The following is a 19,876-nucleotide window of genomic DNA, read 5'->3' as shown; positions in this document are numbered from 1 at the left end:
CCGGACGCGCAGGCTCAGCGGCCATGGCTCACGGGCCTAGCCGCTCCATGGCATGTGGGATCTTCCCGGACCGGGCCACGAACCCATGTCCCCTGCATCGGCAGGCAGACTCCCAACCACTGCGCCACCAGGGAAGCCCCAAGGGTATGATCTTTAACGGCTCATCCTTAAGATAGTTTAAGGGGTCATGTTTAAGGATATGAGCTCTGGGGCCAGATTAAGCTGGGGCCCAGGCTTGGTTCTGCCTGTTACAGCTTGGCACGTTACTTAGCTCCCTCTGGAACTATAAAATGGGAATGACAGTTCCAACCTCAGAACTGTTGTGAGGTCTAAATCAGGTAATATGTGTAACACGTTTAGCCTATGCCTGGCACATAGAACACCTCAATAAATGATACCTTTCCAGTCAGCTACTTGGAGCCACTGATTTCAATAGTTATGAGAAAAGAATATGTACCCATGTATATATTTACCTTAATTTTAGTTTAGAAATTGTAGTTGTTAATGCTACCTTATCTCCTTGAGTCTTCAGCTAGTTCTTATGAAACTGGTCTGTTTTCAGGCTGACTCAAAGCTCTCTCGTATCATTTACCATGGTAGAATTGGTTCTCTAGTTGCTTCCAGTCTCTCCACGTCACTTCCGGGAAGCAGGGGCTATTTTGTTCATCTTTGATTCCTAAATCCAAGCACATAATAGATACTCAAGAAACGCCTGAATTAGTCACGCTCACCACCACAGAGTCAGGAAAACCTTGACGTCTGAGGATGCGCTTTGGCTCCCTTAGGTCACGTGCACTCTCATCTGAGACATCCGCACAACTGGGTGTGGCTCACCGCAGCCCAGATTTTTGGATTGCTCTTTGCCTCTTGCCAACCGGAGGAACTTATCAGAAAACGGAATGTCAAAAAAACTAAAAAGAAACTCTCAGAACCTGTAGCAATCAGCTTCCTAACAAGTGACCTTGACCAAAAGGTAAGTTTTCTCTAAGACTCTTTCCTTCCCTCATCTACGTGAGATGTTCATTCTGGTTCCTGTAACTGTCTTGGGCTTGGCCTTGGGATAAACTCTTACAGTCAACAACTTGATGCACATGTGGATCCATAGGAGTGTTAGTAACTAGAGAGGGGTCACCCTCAAGTCCAAGATTTTTCAAAGATAATTTTTAGACCATTGGTCTAGTCAGACTTTTGATTTGCTTATTTAGCATATTTATCTTCCATTATATATTTAATTTCTTTATCAATACTGGCAAATAAGATACTGTCTGTCCTGCCTCCATAACCTTGTTGATGACTTAATGAGATCATGTTCCTGAAAATGTTAGGTAGGGACCGTGTGTTATCTGTCTCCGATTTCGTAGTGCCTAGCACAATGCCTGGCTTATAGTGGGATCTCCATAAACATTGAATGAGCAGAGAGTGGAAGGGAAGAAAACAGGGGGGGAAAAGTATTTGAATGTAAAGTTGTCTGCCAGTAATCTAAAGGATTATGATCTATATCTCCCCATGTCCTGGAGCTAAAATTCTTATGGCAAATAGAAGGGAACATTTACACAATTTCTGGTCATGAACCTTCCCTCTCCAGATCTACACAGGTGGTCATTCAGAGCAAAATCTCCTACCTTAGTTGTATCATTACAGTTACTTGGAGTTTTTAAAAACAGTCAGAAATACCCTGCATTGTGTCTGCCAATGTCCATTTTCTTTTCACAGATGAAAAGTATCTCCCTAGCCTCTTGCCATCAGTTGCACTCCAAATTCTTGGATCAGTCTCTAGGAGAGCAGGTAAGTATTGTGATCCTCCCAGTTAAATAGAAGGGACCTATTCTACCAACAGTATAGGAATAAGCTTAGGTTTGGTTTTTGGTTTGGTTTGGTTTGGTTTTCCCTAGTTAAACCTTGGGGAATTAAATGAAATATAAACAAACACTTAAATACCTGTTCAGTTAGGCACATGTATCTAATTGACTCTGGTGTCCATACTGGGATTACTCCTGGCTCCGTTTAAAATTCCCAAAAAAGATGATACAGTGGGAAGCTGGCTGTTTATCTTTTTCATCATCGGTTTTAACATATCTACTCCACGTTGCAACTGAAGCTTTGAAGGACAATGATTGATTTTTGTGGTTCTTTTAATTAATTTATTTATTTTTATTTATTTATTTTATTTTTGCCTGCGTTGGGTCTTCTTGCTGTGCGCGGGCTTTCTCTAGCTGAGGCGAGCGGGGGCTACTCTTCATTGTGGTGCGCGGGCTTCTCATTGTGGTGTCTTGTCTTTGTTGCAGAGCACAGGCTCTAGGCACGCGGGCTCAGTAGTTGTGGCGCGCGGGCTCTAGAGCACAGGCTCAGTAGTTGTGGGCTTAGTTGCTCCGCAGCATGTGGGATCTTCCCAGACCAGGGCTCGAACCTGTGTCCCCTGCATTGGCAGGGGGGTCTTAACCACTGCGCCGCCAGGGAAGTCCCTGATTGATTGTTTTTATATTAAACTGTAATATTGAATTTCCTTCCCTTATCCCTGGAAGCGAAAGAGAAACCAATAATGTTCATGCTACAGTGTGGTCTGAGAATTGTCTGTCCTTAACAGAAGGCAGATGAATGATTCCACCACTAAAAAGCTTTATGTAGTTTCATATAAAATTTAATTCTAAGTAAAATATGGAGAAGAAAGCATTTGTAAATATGCAGTAAATGTGAATTGCTTTTGAATAGTTGGTCTACTGCTCCATTTTATTTTTTCCTCTTGATAGAGCAGTTGGGCTGGTAGATGATGAAGTGACATGGACGTGGTATCTAGATCTAAGCAAAGCACTTGACCACGTCTCTTGTGAGCCATTATGAACAACGGAGCAATGCAGATTGAGGGACGGGGCAGTAGAAACTAGGTGAATGTTGTATCTGAAGAGTGATCTCAGGTGGCATGCCATGAACACTGATACTTCTCTCACTTTTTTAAATGGCAGGGTTGGGGAGGGAATGGATAGCTATTCAATGGACAGCAAAGTGAGGCCAAAGAAATCATGCCAGGGTGGACAGTGGGTGGGGCCTTACACAATATGAGTTTTAATAGAGGATGACAAACCATACAAACTCGGGACAGGTAGGAAGAGATTTACTAGTACCAGACCAGGTTGAAAGAAATGATGGATTTTACTTCACCTTAATCTTAGAGTGAGTTAACAGTGTGAAGTGGTGCCGCAAGGAGAAAAGGCCTCCACATCTGGTTCTGTCCTCGTGCAGGCCCGGCTTCCAGAAGGAAATGATAATCTTGGCATTAACTCTTGATGGCCAGGCTAGCCTTGGACAGTGTGGTGTTCTGAGTACCACATTTGGGGGAACTCTGGGTACACAGCTCCTCTAGCAGAGTTGCCCGGATGGTGAAGGAAATCAAATTCAACTTGGTTTCCTCCTTCACATAACGGGTGTGAAATACCCACGTCAGAGATTTCATGCATGTTGTAGAGTTAGGACTCAATAAATGGGTCCATTATTATAAGACTAAAAAATCACCCCTGGGCAATTGGACCAGATGGTATATGCGGGAAAGAGGAGCTCAGTGTTTAAGAACTTGGGCTGGAATTCTAAAGACCTTTGAATCCTGACTGACCACTCACTTGGTCTTTGGCTGAGATTTACCAACTCTGAGCCTTGGTTTTCTCTCCTGATAATAGTACCTAATAGGGATATTTTAAAGTTGAATTGGAATGCTGTATACAAGGTAACTAGTCAGTGCTCAGTAAATGGATCAGTAAAGGGAAACCGTTATTTTGGTGAAGAATGGATGGATGAAGGAATTTAATGGAATGGGGATCAAAGCTCTCTTGAAAAATGTAAATGGGTGATCCAGAATGAAATTATTTACTCAGTGGAACCTTAAAGAATAGAAGTAGGCCAAATGGATAAAAGTTACATGGAAATAGGTTTGGACACACTGTAAGAGGTAAACTGAAGAATAATCCAAAAAAAGGCTTGATCGTCAGTTTAACAGTGCAATACCCAGTTTTCTGTTTTCTAATTGTAGGATACCTATTTTAGCTCTGCACAATCAGAATCCAATTCTTACCCTTCCCCTCTGCCCCTTTTTTTAAGGTTGTTAAGAATTTGTTGTTCGTAGCCAAAGTCTTATATTTACTGGAACCTGATTCTGGGGATAAGCAAGGTAACATAAAAGAAGACATGGAAGAACAGGAAGTTTTAGGTGATGGCCTGGCCAGAGAGGATGTGGAAGAACACAAGGTGTGTGCAGACAAGAATGAAGAGCGGAGCGAGCCAGCCACGCTGCTGTGGTTGATACGGAAGTTGTCCCGGATCGCAAAACTGGAAGCTGCTTATTCACCTAGAAACCCGTTAAAGGTGCGATGCATGTGCAAAATGACTGAAAGTAGTCTTTTTTTTTTTTTAAGTATTTTAATGGTTTTAGTTATCCTCCTAAGTCCCTAGGAACTTTTGAACCCAGAACTGCAGCAATAACATCTGCCCTGAAATAGACCTTGTTTTCTAAATTAACTCTGTGTAGCTGCAAGTATAAAAGAAAAATGATCTGTACTTTCAGAGAACATGCATCTTTAAGTTTCTCGGAGCTGTAGCAATGGATCTTGGAGTAGACAAGGTGAAGCCGTACCTCCCAGTGATCATAGCTCCTTTGTTCCGAGAACTGAACAGCACCTATTCGGACCAGGGTAATTCTGCGGCCTCTCTTCTGAATACTTGCATGTTAGGATTCCTGTCTTCTCTCCTGAATGCTTCCTTCTTCCTTTCTGTCCTCCCTCTCTGCCAGAGTTTAAGAAAGAAAACTTGCTAGGTATCAAGACAATTAACAGCAAGCAAATAAGGCATATTTGTGTTATTTTTAACTGTCTTCTCTCCTATATGCTTTCTTGTGTCTAAGAGTGAACGTTTCTCTCCTAAAAGATGATGTTTTACTCCTAAGCATAGATTAAATATTCAAAGAAAAATAACTTGGGGTGGTTCTAAACCTCATAGTGCTGTGAAAAATAATGAACAAATGTTATTATATTCTCAAAAATTACAAGGCAAAAATATGAAATAGTTTTTAGTTCAAATATTTTAAATTTTCCAATTTTTTTTTTCTTGCCTGGTACATTTGGTACATTTGGTACCTTTGGTACATGATATTAGGAAAAGTGGGAATTAGGGGTTGGAAAGAGAGGCGGTAAAGTGGATGTTAAGAATTTTAAAAACAAAAATGAAGTGAATGTCAGAATAGAAGCTGTTTTAGTCCTACAGCCTGGAGAGAGAGTTTCCTTCTTAGAGGTCAGGTTGACTGTGGTTCCCAGCCAACATTTATTGAGCACCTAAATAAGGGTTCAGCGGTGGAAAAGGCCCAATCCTCATCTTCAAGAAACTTACAATCTACAGTAGGTGTCATGAGCTTTCCTGAAGTTGAATGCAGAAATCCTCGACTCTTTGCATTTGGGAGAGAGGAGGCAGGGAAGGGTGGGAGAATATGGCTTTTTGTCAGCTTCTCAAAGGAGACTTTGATCCAAAAAGAGGTTACAGCCAGCGCCAAGCCTCTATGACCCGGGAATTAGAGAAACACAATTACCTTTCTTTGCCCCTATCTGCAGAGAGCTGAGCAGGTTAATAAAGGTAACCCAAAACATTTGTCAAGTTCTCAAATTACTTTGATGTCTTCTGAGCCCAGATTCCCTTGGGAAGTTGCTTCATGGTCTCTGATCTCTTGCTGCATCCTGGATGAGGTGTGGCTCAGAGTGCTGTGTCCAGCACTTCTGCTTGTTCTCCCATCTCAGCAACAAAGAGGCTAGTTTCAGATCAGTGTTTAATGTTGAAATGATAAAAGTGATAAAGCCTCAGGAGTTTAAATTTTGTGTGTTGTTAATTTTCTACATATTCAAATGTGTCCTTCCCTACGTGTTTCTGATTATTATTGTGTGCGTGATTAGATCCTTCGCTGAAGAATCTATCCCAGGAAATCATAGAATTACTGAAAAAGCTGGTTGGGCTCGAGAGCTTCTCCTTAGTGTTTGCCTCTGTACAGAAACAGGCTACTGAGAAAAGGGCACTCCGGAAAAAGAGGAAGGCTTTGGAGGTAGGCCTGCTCTTTGAAGAAATGGCATGTTCATTAGGCTTAACTATTTTTAACCAGGGGTGTGTGCATGCATGTGTGTCAGACTTACCCAGGGAGGAAAGAGGAGTTGGATGTATTTGAGAAGTGGGACTTTATAACTGGGGCTCCAGATTTTCTTCAATGGGCATGTATTGCATTTGTGATGTTTGAGGTGAACAAAATGGTCCATTTCTGCATTTGATTTTTATTGGTTTAACAGTCACTTTAAAAGTAGTGTAACATTTCTATTCTATTCTTTTTTCAAGTTTGTAACTAATCCTGATATCGCTGCCAAGAAAAAGCTGAAGAAACACAAAAATAAAAAGGAAGCAAAGAAGAGAAAGATCGAGTTCCTGCGTCCCGGCTATAAGGCCAAGAGACAAAAGAGCCACAGCCTGAAAGATTTAGCAATGGTGGAGTAAAGTGCTCCCTGTGTTAATACAGTGTCCCAACTTACCCCGAAACATGAACTTTCTAGTGTATCTGCTGGTCCAAAATCATAGGTTTTATTATTTAATTTAAACTTTGGCACAGGTTGTATATTATACAGTTTAATATAATTCATGCTTATTTTTAATTAAAATATTTCATACCACTACTGTATCTTCACTGTCTAAAAAGCATTTGACACTAGTGATAAAGAGCTTAAAATGTATTTTTCTTTTTAAAAATACACATTAAAATAGCAAGACAACATGTAGAAGTTAGGAATAAATCAAACAAATGATTTGCAATACCTGTATGGAGGAAATTATAAAACTTCATCAAAAGGCATTAAGAAAGATCTGCACAAACGGAGAAGTATAACCATGTTCATGAGTAGGAAGATTCAGTATCATAAGTTGCTAGTTCATCCCCAGTTGGATCCCACTGGGTAAATGCGTAACTGAGCAAAATCCCAAAGGAGTTCTTCATATTATCCCAACAAGCTGATTCTAAAATTTATATGGAAGATAGTAAATCAAGAATAGCCATGATGCTTTTAAAAAAGGAGAGTAGGGTGAGGGGCCTGCCCTCTCAGATATGAAAAATAAGATCAAAAGTGCTGTCTGTGGAGGGACGATGTGAAAAATTCTACTTCATTAAAATTAAGACCGTCTACTTACAAAAAGATACAACTGGGACATAGTATGTACCATATACTGATAAAGGATTAGTAGCACCCAGGCTATATGAGGAATACCTATGAATCAACAAAGATAATACAGTAGGAAAAGTGGCAAAAGAGAGAAATAGGCATTGCAGAGGAAATATAAATGGCCCTTAAACCTCAACATTTAACAAATATGGCTATACCAATATTAAAGTACTTATGTACTGGTTAGTAAGTAGTCACTATCTTGAGACCCCAAGTGCCACCCTGGCTATATGAGTCCCTAGACTCCATGTCTCCCCATACCAGAAATTAAAGGACTAATACCTGGACTAGTAGGGGTCCTCCTGCATCAGCTATGTCTAGTTGTTAAATATTTTTTTGAGTCACTCCTCCTGTATTTAGCCTCATTAATAATTAGGAAAATGCAGATTAACATCAGAATGAAATTCCATTTTGAACCCTTCAGATTTATAAAGCTGACAATACCAAATGTTGGCAAGCATGGTGGAGGAAAGGGCACTCTTATAAACCACTTTGGAAAACGATTTGGCATTATCTTGTTCAACCATATCTTTTGCCTCTCTATACACTTGATGTAGAAGCAATATTCTTTACTGCCCAATATATTTGGAAGGGAGGGGGGAGAAAGAATCTATCCTACGCTTTACATTTTATTTAATTCTCATAGTCTTCCTGAGAGCTTCCTAAAACTCATTATTTTACAGATGAGGAATCTCATCTCGGATTAAATAATCTACCTAAGGGTGACACAGGTTGTAGGTGGCAAGAGTTAAGATTCAAACCCAGGATTGAAAGCCCATGCGCTTTGTAATTTGTAATTATGGGATTAGAAATATTATAGCATAAGGCATAGGAATCAAATGTTCAAACATTCATGAACTTCAGAATTTGTGTTTTGATGTAGTTTATATATCAAACGAGTTCTCACACTTCTAAGGTGTTTGTAATGCGCCAAAAGGATAAACATAGGGCATCTCGGAAGGCAGACTCAATTCTAAGTGATTTAAAGTGCATGTACTGCTTTTATAAAAATTTTTAAATCAGAAAACAAAATACTAAAGCAAAAATCAGGAAGAATAAGTATCTCAAGTATATTGAGCACAGCTTTGTTTTAATCAGTAAATATTTATTGAGTGCCTAGTATGCGCCAAGCGCACCATACTAGATGCAAGGGATTCTAACAGTAGATGATGTATGGTCCCTGCCCTCAAGGAGCTTACATTTCCACAATTTAAAGTGCATCTCAGGTATTCTGGTAATAGAATTCCACCTCAATTTCTCATTTTTGAAAATTTAATCACATGACACAGCACAACTACCAACCAGAATTATAAAATAGAACGTTAGAGCTAAAAGAAAACTTTGACGTTATTTGTTCAAAAAGAAAAACCAAACAAACAAAAACTGATGGAGTGTGGCCCTTTGTGCCTAGAACTCATGTGTTCTGATTTCAAGTTTGGTGTTTTTTTCATTTTCAGGCTTCTCACAAAACAATACTCAGTAGATTCTTATAAATGAGAACTTTCAAACTCCTGTAACATACCTGTACAGTTGTTTCCTGCTAGATAAGGACCTTTTAATTCATACCATATTAAAATAAGTGTATGCTCTATTTACCCCATCCTATTCTTTGTGACAAACCAGAGGGCTCAGGATCATCCAAGTGCTGGCCTTGGCTACCAGGACTACACGTCAGGCAGCACTCGCCTGCCAGGGCCGCCCCTCCACTGACTTCTACTTTCACAGTGTTCCTGAACCACTGGGGAGTATTTAGCCACTTGGGTACAAGCCCAGCAGTGGATATGTGCCACTGACCAGACCCAAGTATGAACTGCAGATGTACTATTTCCCAGCTGACAAATATAAAAGCATTACTATTTGAACCATGAACATATTCTGAGGTGCCATAATGTGCCAAGCACCATACTGGATGCTAGGGATACAGACATGAAAAAGACAGTCTGCCCATCAGGAGTGCCTCGGAAACTATGAAACAATGTTAGTTATATGCTCAGTTAGTAATATTAGGTGCACTGGGAACACCTGTCCTGGGAAGAAGGTCTCCAAAAGCTTTCCAAGAAATCAAATTAGGAATGGGTGCTAGAGAACAAGAAAAGTCCCACAGATTAGAAAAGAAAGTCAGATTCATGTGAGCTGAATGACCACTAGCTTTCCTGAGACCTGAGGGGCACAATGGTATTAAGTTCTCTTTACTGGCATCTAATTTTTTAAATGCTGCTTGTCCAACTAAAAAAATGAAAAAATTGCTCCCAATTTTAGTAACTACTAAGGACTCTTATTTACTTCTGTCATACTGTAGACTGGGTTGTTTGAAAAGTTCCTTTAAGAAGTCCCTTAGAATATAATTGTTTTTGACAGCCTAGCAGCTGTAAGCCTAATTTTTAAACGAATACTTAATTCTCCCTGTAGAATCAATAAGATTTTGACTTTTCACCAATCAAATTTACATGTTCAATTACAGGTAGATAAAAGGAATCAAAGGCAGCAAAAACATCTTTTACAATGCTTCTTAAAATAGATCTTTTTAAAAAATTTCCTTTCATGTGAAATTTTCTTTAATGTGTTGTGAACTCCAACAAATATAACCATTTGGGATTGTTTTTACTACCTCTACTAGTAAGGACAAATAAATTTATAGACATTATTTTGATTGTAATGTGTCTACTTCAATTAGCTTAATTTTATATAAGGAGTTAAGCTGTGTTGTCAATGTTGGCATTTTCAGGAATTTATGGTATAGTTTATGGGACAAGCTTCTGACCCTGTGAAGTCTCACTTTAAGCCCTCTTCCCACCTCCCTAGCAGGTGACACTGGTCAAGCCAGTCTATCAGAATTTTGGGTCCATGTCCATAAAAATGAAGATGTAAAAATGATGTCCTAGCTACCTCACAGGGTTCCTGTACAAACTAACTAGGAGGGCCCAAATCTGTAAAAATTTCCCAACAACCATAAATACTATAAAATGATAATTACAGATAAGTCAGTGAAGATAGCCACCAAAATAATTACTTCAACTTCACACCTATAACCAAAAGCTTTTAAATGAAACAGCTTAAAGTGGTCATTAAGCAAATGAAGACTATAATTAACCCACGCTAGGTTCCTAGCCTACTCTACTGAGCCTAATCTTTGGAAAAACTTAATTCATTTTAGGGGGAAAAAAATCTGAGTTAAGATATTTTTTAGTGTTAATACAAACAAGCTGCAACCACTAATTTAAAATTGGAGGGCTTTTTCCTCAATAAGAGTACATTCTTTAATAGGACTGTATCTGAATAAGAATTCCATACAAATAGAATATATACCTTAACACAAGATAACAAGGAAGGAATATTTTACATTATACAGAACACACATTCAGTTGATTCAATCACAATGAGTTACCCTTCCAACCAAATACTTATTTTTAATACTTATTACAAATGTTGCAGTCAGTTTGGTATATGCTGGCAATCATACAGTTTTAACATTTAGTAGTGTGAAGCACACTTTAACTATTTCCAAAGGGATACGTGATGTGGTCTTCGTTTCAGAGGAGCAGAAGTGACTGAATTACTGTCTGCTCTTTAGTGTTTCAACTAACCTGTGAAGAGAAAATGAACAGTTTCATAAGATTAACTTCAAACTTTCAGGTATAGATCATTTATTATATAAATTTTATACTGGAGGTGGATTCCAAAGCACTTTAAATGATGAAGGCTAAGACAGTTATATTAAAAGAATGAGGTTATGGACTCAATTGCCATGAGGGTCTTTTAGCTTTCACTTTCTCTGCTTTGAATGAATAATCAAAAAAGACCAGGGATTTCCCTGGTGGGGCAGTGGTTAAGAATGTGCCTGTCAGTGCAGGGGACACAGGTTCAATCCCTGGTCCAGGAAGATCCCACATGCCACAGAGCAACTAAGCCCGTGAGCCACAACTACTGAGCCTGTGCTCTAGAGCCCACGCGCCGCAACGACTGAACCCATGCACCGCAACTACTGAGCCTGCGTGCTGCAACTACTGAAGCCCATGCGCCTAGAGCCTGTGCTCCACGGGAAGCCACTGCAAATGAGAAGCCCATGCACTACAACAAACAGTAGCCCCCGCTCACCACAACTAGAGAAAGCCCGCATGCAGCAACGAAGATACAATGCAGCCAAAAATAAATAAATAAATACTTTTTAAAATAATAAATAAACAAATAAGCAAAAAACACCAGATATCCACTTTCCAGGCTGCTACTACTACAGCCAGGCCAGATGTGGATAATTCAGAGATGAAAACTAGTCTCAGTCTTCAAGGAGATGACAATTTAATGAGCAGATGCACAAACCAACTACAAGACAGTGTAACAAGTACTACTATATCACTGACCTGTGACAAGGACCTCTATGTGTGTGGTAAGGCAGTGGGCATGAAGTTATGTCAGGGAAGGCTCTTGAGAAACACAGAGCCTTAACCTAAGTCCTGAAGGATAAGGAACTGGAGGGTGCGGTGAGGTAGGGGAAAAAGCTAGAAATACAGCAGAGAGCTGGTGGCTTATCTAACTATAATTAGGTGTGGTTGAAATAAAAGCAGATGTACATGAAGACCAGTGGAAGAAAAGGGTGGAGGAACAATATGGAAAACTGATAAATAATCTGAATTTCATCCTTAAGACCAAAGGGAAATGACACATGTATGTACACAGTGCATGTACACACAGATGGCTTCTGGAAACATACTTACCATTCCATTGCCTCATCAAGGCCAGTGCCTTTGGTTGCTGAAGTTTTGAATATTTGCCATTTTCGGTCCTTCAAGGCAGGTAACCCAAGTGAATTTGCCATCTCCGAGGGAGTCATGGCCTGTTCCATGTCCTGCTTATTTGCAAACACCACTAAAATGGCTTTCCTCAGCTCTTCTTCCTAAATAACATAGAAAAGTTTGATTTCTTCTAATCAATTTGCTCCCTTGAGTTTGGGAAGAAATGCCAAAAAAAATCCATTATTTTAAAAGCGTATTTCCTAATTATTAATATACAATGTTCATTATAAATTATTTGAAATTATAGAGAAGTATGAAGAAAAGAAACTTCACCCATAATCCTATCTCCTAAACATGATCACTGTTTAACATTTTGGGTATTTTCTACTGCTTTGTAATTCAGATACTTATAGTTTATTTAGTATATATATACATTTAAGATCACATTTAAATACAGTTCCATACCCTGCTTTAAAAAATAAACTAAACATTAAATTGTGGATGTTTTTCCAAACTATCAAAAAAAAATTTTTTTAATTAATTTATTTTATTTATTTATTTTTGGCTGCATTGTGGCTTCATTGCTGTGCGCGGCCTTTCTCTAGTTGTAGCGAGCAGGGGCTACTCTTCATTGTGGTGCCCGGGCTTCTCAATGCAGTGGCTTCTCTTGTTGTGGAGCATGGGCCCTAGGCACACAGGCTTCAGTAGTTGTGGCACACGGGCTCAGTAGTTGTGGCTCACAGGCTGTAGAGCACAGGCTCGGTATTTGTGGTGCACAGGCTTAGTTGCTCTGCGGCATGTGGGATCTACCTGGACCAGGGCTTGAACCCATGTCCCCTACATTAGCAGGCAGATTCTTAACCACTGCGCCACCACGGAAGTCCCTCAAAAAAAATTTTAAAACATTAATGGTACAGCCACTATGGCGAACAGTATGGAGGGTCCTTAAAAAACTACAAATAGAGCTACCATATGACCCAGCAATCCCACTACTGGGCATATACCCTGAGAAAACCATAATTCAAAAAGAGTCATGTACCAAAATGTTCATTGCAGCTCTATTTACAATAGCCCGGAGATGGAAACAACCTAAGTGTCCATCATTGGATGAATGGATAAAGAAGATGTGGCATATATATACAATGGAATATTAGCCATAAAAAGAAACGAAATTGAGCTATTTGTAATGAGGTGGATAGGCCTAGAGTCTGTTATACAGAGTGAAGTAAGTCAGAAAGAGAAAGACAAATACCATATGCTAACACATATATATGGAATTTAAGAAAAAAAAAATGTCATGAAGAACCTAGGGGTAAGACAGGAATAAAGCCACAGACCTACTAGAGAATGGACTTGAGGATATGGGGAGGGGGAAGGGTAAGCTGTGACAAAGCGGGAGAGAGGCATGGACATATATACACTACCAAACGTAAGGTAGATAGCTAGTGGGAAGCAGCCGCATAACACAGGGAGATCAGCTCAGTGCTTTGTGACCGCCTGGAGGGGTGGGATAGGGAGGGTGGGAGGGAGGGAGACGCAAGAGGGAAGAGATATGGGAACATATGTATATGTATAGCTGATTCACTTTGTTATAAAGCAGAAACTAACACACCATTGTAAAGCAATTATACACCAGTAAAGATGTAAAAAAAAAAATTTAATGGTTATACTCTACACTAAGAATTCATGCACCATAAACTATATAACTGTTTTCCAGTATTAGATTCTTCCTAGATTCTTTTCACTCGACTATTAGAGAAACCAAAGTGACAGAATCATAATACAGAAATCTTTGTGTGAATCTCTATTTCTTTAACACAATTCTCTAAAAATGGAATCAAAGTATGAAATTTTTTTCAGGTTCTTGTTACATGTATTAATAAACTGCTGTCCAGAGAGCCTGTAACAATTTCAACTCCACGAACAGTGTATGACAGTGCCCATCTCCAATGCAGCTTTGGTAGAACTGAAACTATATATTTTTCCAAACATAGCATTTCATTATATGCTTATTTATTATTAGGGTATTAAAAATACAAATGTTATTAGCAATAAATTCTTCTCCTATAAATTGTAGGTTCATGCCTTTTGCTCCCTTTTCTATTGATTTGCAAAAGGTATTGATACGATTAAGATCACTAATCCTTAGTCACTGGCTGTAAAACTGTGTCTTGGTTCCCCATTTTACCCTAGCTTGTATTGTTTGGCATCTGAGCTTTGTGGATTTTTTTGTTTGTTTGTATAATATCAATATAATTAAATCTATCTTTTCTTTTGTAATTCCTTCCAATTCTTGGATTTAGAAGGACTTTCTTAATCCAGAAATTTTAAACATATTCCCTTATAATGACTTCCATTTTACATAATCCTTTACTCCATTTAGAATTTTTGTGTACAAAAGTAAAACAAATTGATTTTGTGTCTGTAAGTTTTAATATAATAGTTCTGACTCATATTCCACATGTACTTTATATCACTAATACATAAATATTAATTGATTGCATCAATTAAAAGTTACTTCTGGGGCTTCCCTGGTGGCGCAGTGGTTGGAAGTCCGCCTGCCGATGCAGCGGACGCGGGTTCGTGCCCCGGTCCGGGAGGATCCCACATGCCGCGGAGCGGCTGGGCCCGTGAGCCATGGCCGCTGGGCCTGCGCGTCCGGAGCCTGTGCTCCGCAACGGGAGAGGCCACAGCAGTGAAAGGCCTGCGTACTGCAAAAAAAAAAAAAAAACAAAAACAAAAAACAAACAGCAAGCAAATACAAATGATTTACCCACATTTTAATAAAGTTTTCTTACCTCCAACATGGCAACTAACTCTGATTTGGAAATGCCAATTCGGTCTCGGTCACAACTGTCTACTACATAAATGACTGCATCTGTGTTTGAATAATAACATCTCCAGTATGGCCTGAAGAAAATTCAGAAAGGGAGAATACATTATTTGAAAGAAGAAGAAACTGGTATGTTAATTCATATGCTAGGACTTGGCAGTGATGGGGTGGGGGGTATTACTTGCCAATCCTTCCCCATCCATGCCAGAATCAATGCCATAATGATTCATTGTTTCTGATGGACATATATCATATCCCTCAGATGGGATGGGGTGGAAAGAATATTGATAAACATAAATCACAGGACCAAGGAGCTTCAGAATGAGTTCAGACTTTAGGCTGAGAGAATATATTTATAATCTATAAAATCACTAAATGTACCGATAAAAAAAGTTCCACACAGACCTGATTGTTACATCTTAACTAGAAACTCCTTAAGAGGAATGAGTTCTTTAAAAAAAATTTTTAATATGATTTTATGTAACAGACATTAAACTGATCACTGAAGACACGAAGTAGAAATGGCTAAAATAAGAAACTGACTCAAAAGTGGTTCAAGAAATAAAATGAGTTACCGGGCAGCAGGATGTCTGGGGAATGCACTACTGATCTTTTAAGATGGTAAGTACCCTAGTGAGTGAGCAGTGACAGTCACTAAACATTCGCAGTTGCCATGTCAAGCACAGGATGCTGGGCAGGAGACTTGAATTCCAGAGGGCATCTATGTTCACATTAGTCCTAAATGGTGGGCCCAAAAGGTATTTTTATGAAATCCAAAACAGTCTGTCTCACAGAGGAAGGGACTGACAAGAACTAACTAGAGGACCCTTTTTATTTAAAAACTACTGAAGTAATTAGGTCTTGAGATTTTCATGAAAAGATTTTTCATTTGAAGTGATATCTGAAAAACTGGCTTCCTTAGATTTTAATTCTTTAGTTAAAATTTTTAATTCTCAGATTTTAATTGAGAGAATAAGGCCGTTTTACCTCATTTTAAACTAGGTGTCTCCCATTAAATTACAAAAGAAGACATATTTTGGTTTACTCCTGTTAACCCTAAAGGAGCCAATAAAGAAAGATTCAATACTACAAAATGATCTGCCCTTTGCACCATACCTGATACTTGTCTGTCCTCCTAAATCCCAGACTTGGAATTTTAGGTTCTTGTATGTTACCGTCTCAACATTAAATCCAATGGCTGGAAAAGAAATCAAATTAGCAGTATATGTAGACTAATACATTCCGTCTTCAAAGTATCCAATCTGACTTTCAGCAATTAATGGTAACTGCTGAATCACACTGTTAGTTCAAATATCATCCCACTTAAGATAAGACAGTATGCTGTGCTACACATGCACACATACGCACACCAATCAGCAAGATCAACACCACTTTCAGGGTATATAAGAACCCCCAGCTACCTCTGCAATTATATAATTCTTAGCTCAATGGAAACCCTATTATGTTAAACTCCCTTCAAAATACAGTACTGGCATACAAAAGTGTTCAGAAAGTTATATTTAGAAAGGACAGTTGCAGATGTATTACAAAAAACGGAATTTTGGTAGGTTGCAAATAAACAGGGAACAAAACCAAGAAAGCCTAGATAGACTCTAAACTTCAGTAGGTAAGGGCACAGCAATGGCTGTATACCTCTTTATGGAAGCTGAGTTCTCTAAGGCTGGCAATCTCACAGACCCTCTGAAGACTTCCTCAAGAGCTCATTTGTAATAAGGTCATAGCGAGATGGTCAAAGGGGAGGAGTCCCATCCCTTTTCCCAGCCATCCTTCTTAGCTGGAGCTCTCGCATCACATGCCTAAGGCAAGATATTACTATCTTCCATTGAAAGGAATCTGAAGGAGGTGGAGAGGTTACTGAAAAAAACTTAGGAGCTACATATACAAATATTACTAAGATTTCACAAACTTAAAAAAAAATCAAAGTAAAAAATGACTTAACAGCTATAACTGGACAATTTTTTAGATTTAAGTTTATACTGGCAAATGACGATTATGAGTATATGGCAAGTATAAAAAAATTACTATAGCAAACCTGAGTGAAAAACTAAAAAGCAAGTTCATGATGTCTCCCTTAGAATTAAGCAGCAGGGTAATCACTGTCTCCAGCCTCAGTTAGGAATGTTGTTTATTTGCAAAGGACAAGGGCGTGGTATGAACCACATTTGCTGAAATGCAATCCACTGGGCTATGTGTATTGCAGGGGCCACGGTGACTCAACTGTAGCAGACTGAGTTGGGTGATTTTGAGAAGGAAAAACCAAGGAAACTGAAATTTACTGAAGGTGGCATAAAGAAGTAACAGATGACACAGGGTTTGAAAAGTTCTTCTTTCATAAAAGCTACACTGTCTTTTTAATCTGGAAATTTAAATAGTACTAAATATAGAAATACCTTGAGTGACAGAGTAACTTTAAAGGCATAATTTAAATATTCTTGAGCAAACTCTACAAATTATTAGTTTAAATGTACTAATCTTACTAATCTAAGTAAATTCAGGGCATCAAATGAAAATAGGATAAGTAAAAGAACAGTCTTCTTATGTAGTAAATTAAGACTGTTGGAGAATATTCTTCTAAGATATCAATTGATTTAAAGTCAAGGTGTTTCTTTTCTTGATATTTTTAAGTACCAGATTCAACACTCAGTCTCTTCAACTCAGATCTTTAAAAATAATCAATAGAATTACTAAAGAGAAACTAATCTTAATCAAATAGTAACAAATACAGAAAAAAAACCACTTCACATGTAATAATATCACTTCATATCTATATAATTCTTTACACAGGCTAACAAAGTATTTTATATACTAGATTTATTTTCCCCTCAAAGCCAATGTATATTTATTATCTTCATTTTATCAAAAAAGATACTGGCTCTCAATGAGATTAGGTGGCTTAACCCTACCCAACTTTTAAAACAGCCCTAAACAGCAGAACCCAGCCATGCACAGGGGTTCATAAATTACACCAAACTGTCTGTAAATTTATGAAAAAAAGTGTTATAAATATTATGCTCATAGTAGAAGTTTGCGAACCTTATCAATTACATTATATATTTATTCAGAAATAAAGTTATGTTTGATGGAAAGAGAAAGCCCCTATAATTAGTTTATCATACCAACACTTACTAGGAATAGTAGTAACGACTTCTCCAACCTGTAATCTGTACAAAATTGTAGTTTTTCCTGCTCCATCTAATCCCAAAATTAAAATCCTCATTTCCCGGGTTCCAAACAGACTGGAAAAAATGCTTGAGAAAAAGCCACCTTAAAAAATAACAAAGATGTATTTCAAAATCATTTCATGAACTAGGCCCACAAAACATTTAATCTGACCCTTTGAAAGCTACAGCAAATTAAATAATACTGTAATCTTTTCCTCGATTCATAGGTGCCTATTTTTGCTTCCAATGAAATACATTATTCAACATCAAACTAGTAATTACTGATTGTTACCATGTCCTGGATACTGTGTCAGGCAGGCACAGAAGATACACTCAAAAATAAGAGAAACAGGACCACTGCCCTCATGGAGCTCACTTTCTAATCGAGAGAATATGGATATCTTAGCATGATCTCCTCACTACCCCCAGAAACCAAAGGGCAAACCAGAATGACAGTGGGACAATGAGGTCCTTGAACATGAAAAGCAATTACTGTTGTACAGTAAGTACCTTCAATCACTGATGCCACACACAATACCTGGTTATTTTACCAAGAAATGGCAAAATTAAGAGCTGCAAGTCTGGAAAAATGAATCCACTATGGGTTAGAGAACCTTGAACATCTGTAACACAAGGGGTGTGACGTGACAAAATCCTTTCTACCTTTTACAGGTTAAAAAGAAGCAGAAGAATGAAACTGAAGGGGTTATGCAAAAAGACAAGAAAGCGCTTCTGACGTTCCAGACCAAGAAGTAAACTCCCCAGAAAATCGCTGAGCTATTTAAATAAGGCAAAGAATTTGCATCATTTGGAGGGTTATAAACAAGTTAAGAAATCTGCACCTTCATTTGGGCTCTAGCGGGGAGGGCAGCTCTACCTGATGCTTGCGATGACAATGTAGTTCCCTCAATCAGCACTCCAAAATTGAGATTAAAATGTCATCGCTGACTAGTAATACACTCCCTGCCCATTTCCTTCTCCACCTTCTCTACAGGAAAAGATACAGGTAAGCAGACAAACGCCAAGTCGGCCGTAAAACATTACGAGCACCACCCTCTTTCGGGGTTTAAACTGACGCAGTCCCAGCGACCAGGGAGAGAGAATCCAGAAGCTCATCCTTCACCCAAGAAACCTGAGCGAACCTGCGACTGACACGCTGCCAAGCTTCGCAAGACCAGCTCCATCCAGCAAGTGGCGCTGGGTCCGAGGGGATGACGTAAAAGTTCACCGACCCGCGCTGCCCTCACCTCTGACCCCGCCGGGAGAAAGGAGAACGGGATAAGACAGGGGCGAAGGTTCGAGGCAGGGTCCACGCACACAGGTGAAAATCTAAGGTGAGTTACGTCCTCAGCAGTCAGCGCCCTAAGACGCTGGCTACTGTGGGCTTTCCAGGCCGGCCCCTCTCCTCCTCCTCCAGACCCCAGCCCTCGGCCTCTCAGCGCGCCCAGGCTCCCTTCTCAGATCCCTCACCCATGATGAACTGCCTGTCCTCCCTCGTCGACCGGCGGAGACTGGGCCCGGCCTCGGCAGCGACTCCTAATCGAGCCTCGGCGCCGCCACCTCCCCTCGCCTGGGCCTGCGCTGCGGCTCCGGCTCCGGCTCGGCCTCGGGCTCTGGTTCCCAGTGGGTTTCCTTGGAAGCCTGGTCAGCCAGCAACTTCCACGTCGGACCTCCCGGCGGGGGCGGGAGCGAGGCCGCAGCGACTGCGCGCCGGGAACGGCGGCTGAGCGTCCGCGCCGTCACTTTCGACGCAAGTCCCCGGCGCGCAGGGTGTAGATACTGCGGAAGCCGCAAGGAAAAAAAAAAAAAAATTCAAGGACTCCAAGTCTCCCCTGCTTCTGTTTTCTTGGACAGGAAAGGCTTCCGAAATAGGGAAGTTCGAATTTTCATTTTAAATCCTGACATCAA

General features: G+C 39.6%; 3 protein-coding genes across 3 annotated transcripts in view; 2 read left to right on the top strand and 1 right to left on the bottom strand.

Annotated features, from left to right (window-relative positions):
* Nucleotides 1-9,145, top strand: part of UTP20 (UTP20 small subunit processome component) — a 92,451-nt gene extending 83,306 nt beyond the window's left edge. The window contains exons 57-62 of the mRNA XM_079935846.1: nt 786-973; nt 1,714-1,785; nt 4,087-4,350; nt 4,550-4,676; nt 5,922-6,067; nt 6,352-9,145. Coding sequence (XP_079791972.1) covers nt 786-973; nt 1,714-1,785; nt 4,087-4,350; nt 4,550-4,676; nt 5,922-6,067; nt 6,352-6,507 — 953 coding nt within the window. The 3' untranslated portion in view covers nt 6,508-9,145. The remainder of the gene's footprint in view (nt 1-785; nt 974-1,713; nt 1,786-4,086; nt 4,351-4,549; nt 4,677-5,921; nt 6,068-6,351) is intronic.
* A 143-nt stretch (nt 9,146-9,288) lies between these two features.
* On the bottom strand, nt 9,289-19,671 carry ARL1 (ARF like GTPase 1). Its single transcript, XM_079935852.1, has 6 exons — nt 19,439-19,671; nt 17,934-18,071; nt 15,903-15,984; nt 14,752-14,863; nt 11,936-12,114; nt 9,289-10,807 (listed from the first exon to the last, which is right to left on the bottom strand). Exons 1-6 carry the CDS (start codon nt 19,440-19,442, stop codon nt 10,777-10,779), a joined length of 546 nt encoding a protein of 181 aa, XP_079791978.1. The 5' UTR covers nt 19,443-19,671; the 3' UTR covers nt 9,289-10,776.
* Nucleotides 19,264-19,876, top strand: part of SPIC (Spi-C transcription factor) — a 50,729-nt gene continuing 50,116 nt past the window's right edge. Inside the window, exon 1 of the mRNA XM_079935848.1 lies at nt 19,264-19,302. The gene's annotated coding sequence lies outside the window, so the exon portion shown is untranslated. The remainder of the gene's footprint in view (nt 19,303-19,876) is intronic.

This window comes from Stenella coeruleoalba, assembly GCF_951394435.1.
Source record: "Stenella coeruleoalba genome assembly, chromosome: 11".
Classification (NCBI taxonomy): domain Eukaryota; kingdom Metazoa; phylum Chordata; class Mammalia; order Artiodactyla; family Delphinidae; genus Stenella; species Stenella coeruleoalba.
Note: the sequence above shows the minus strand (reverse complement) of the source record. Positions and strands in the feature narration are given on the sequence as shown.

Bases quoted from the DNA above. Each gene is read 5' to 3' on its own strand.
- ARL1 (XM_079935852.1), bottom strand. The intron at 15,985-17,933 runs GTAAGTGTTGGT...TTTCTTTTCCAG, and splicing joins AGTCGTTACTACTATTCCTA to CCATTGGATTTAATGTTGAG. The intron at 14,864-15,902 runs GTATGGTGCAAA...AATTTTCTTCAG, and splicing joins GGAGGACAGACAAGTATCAG to GCCATACTGGAGATGTTATT.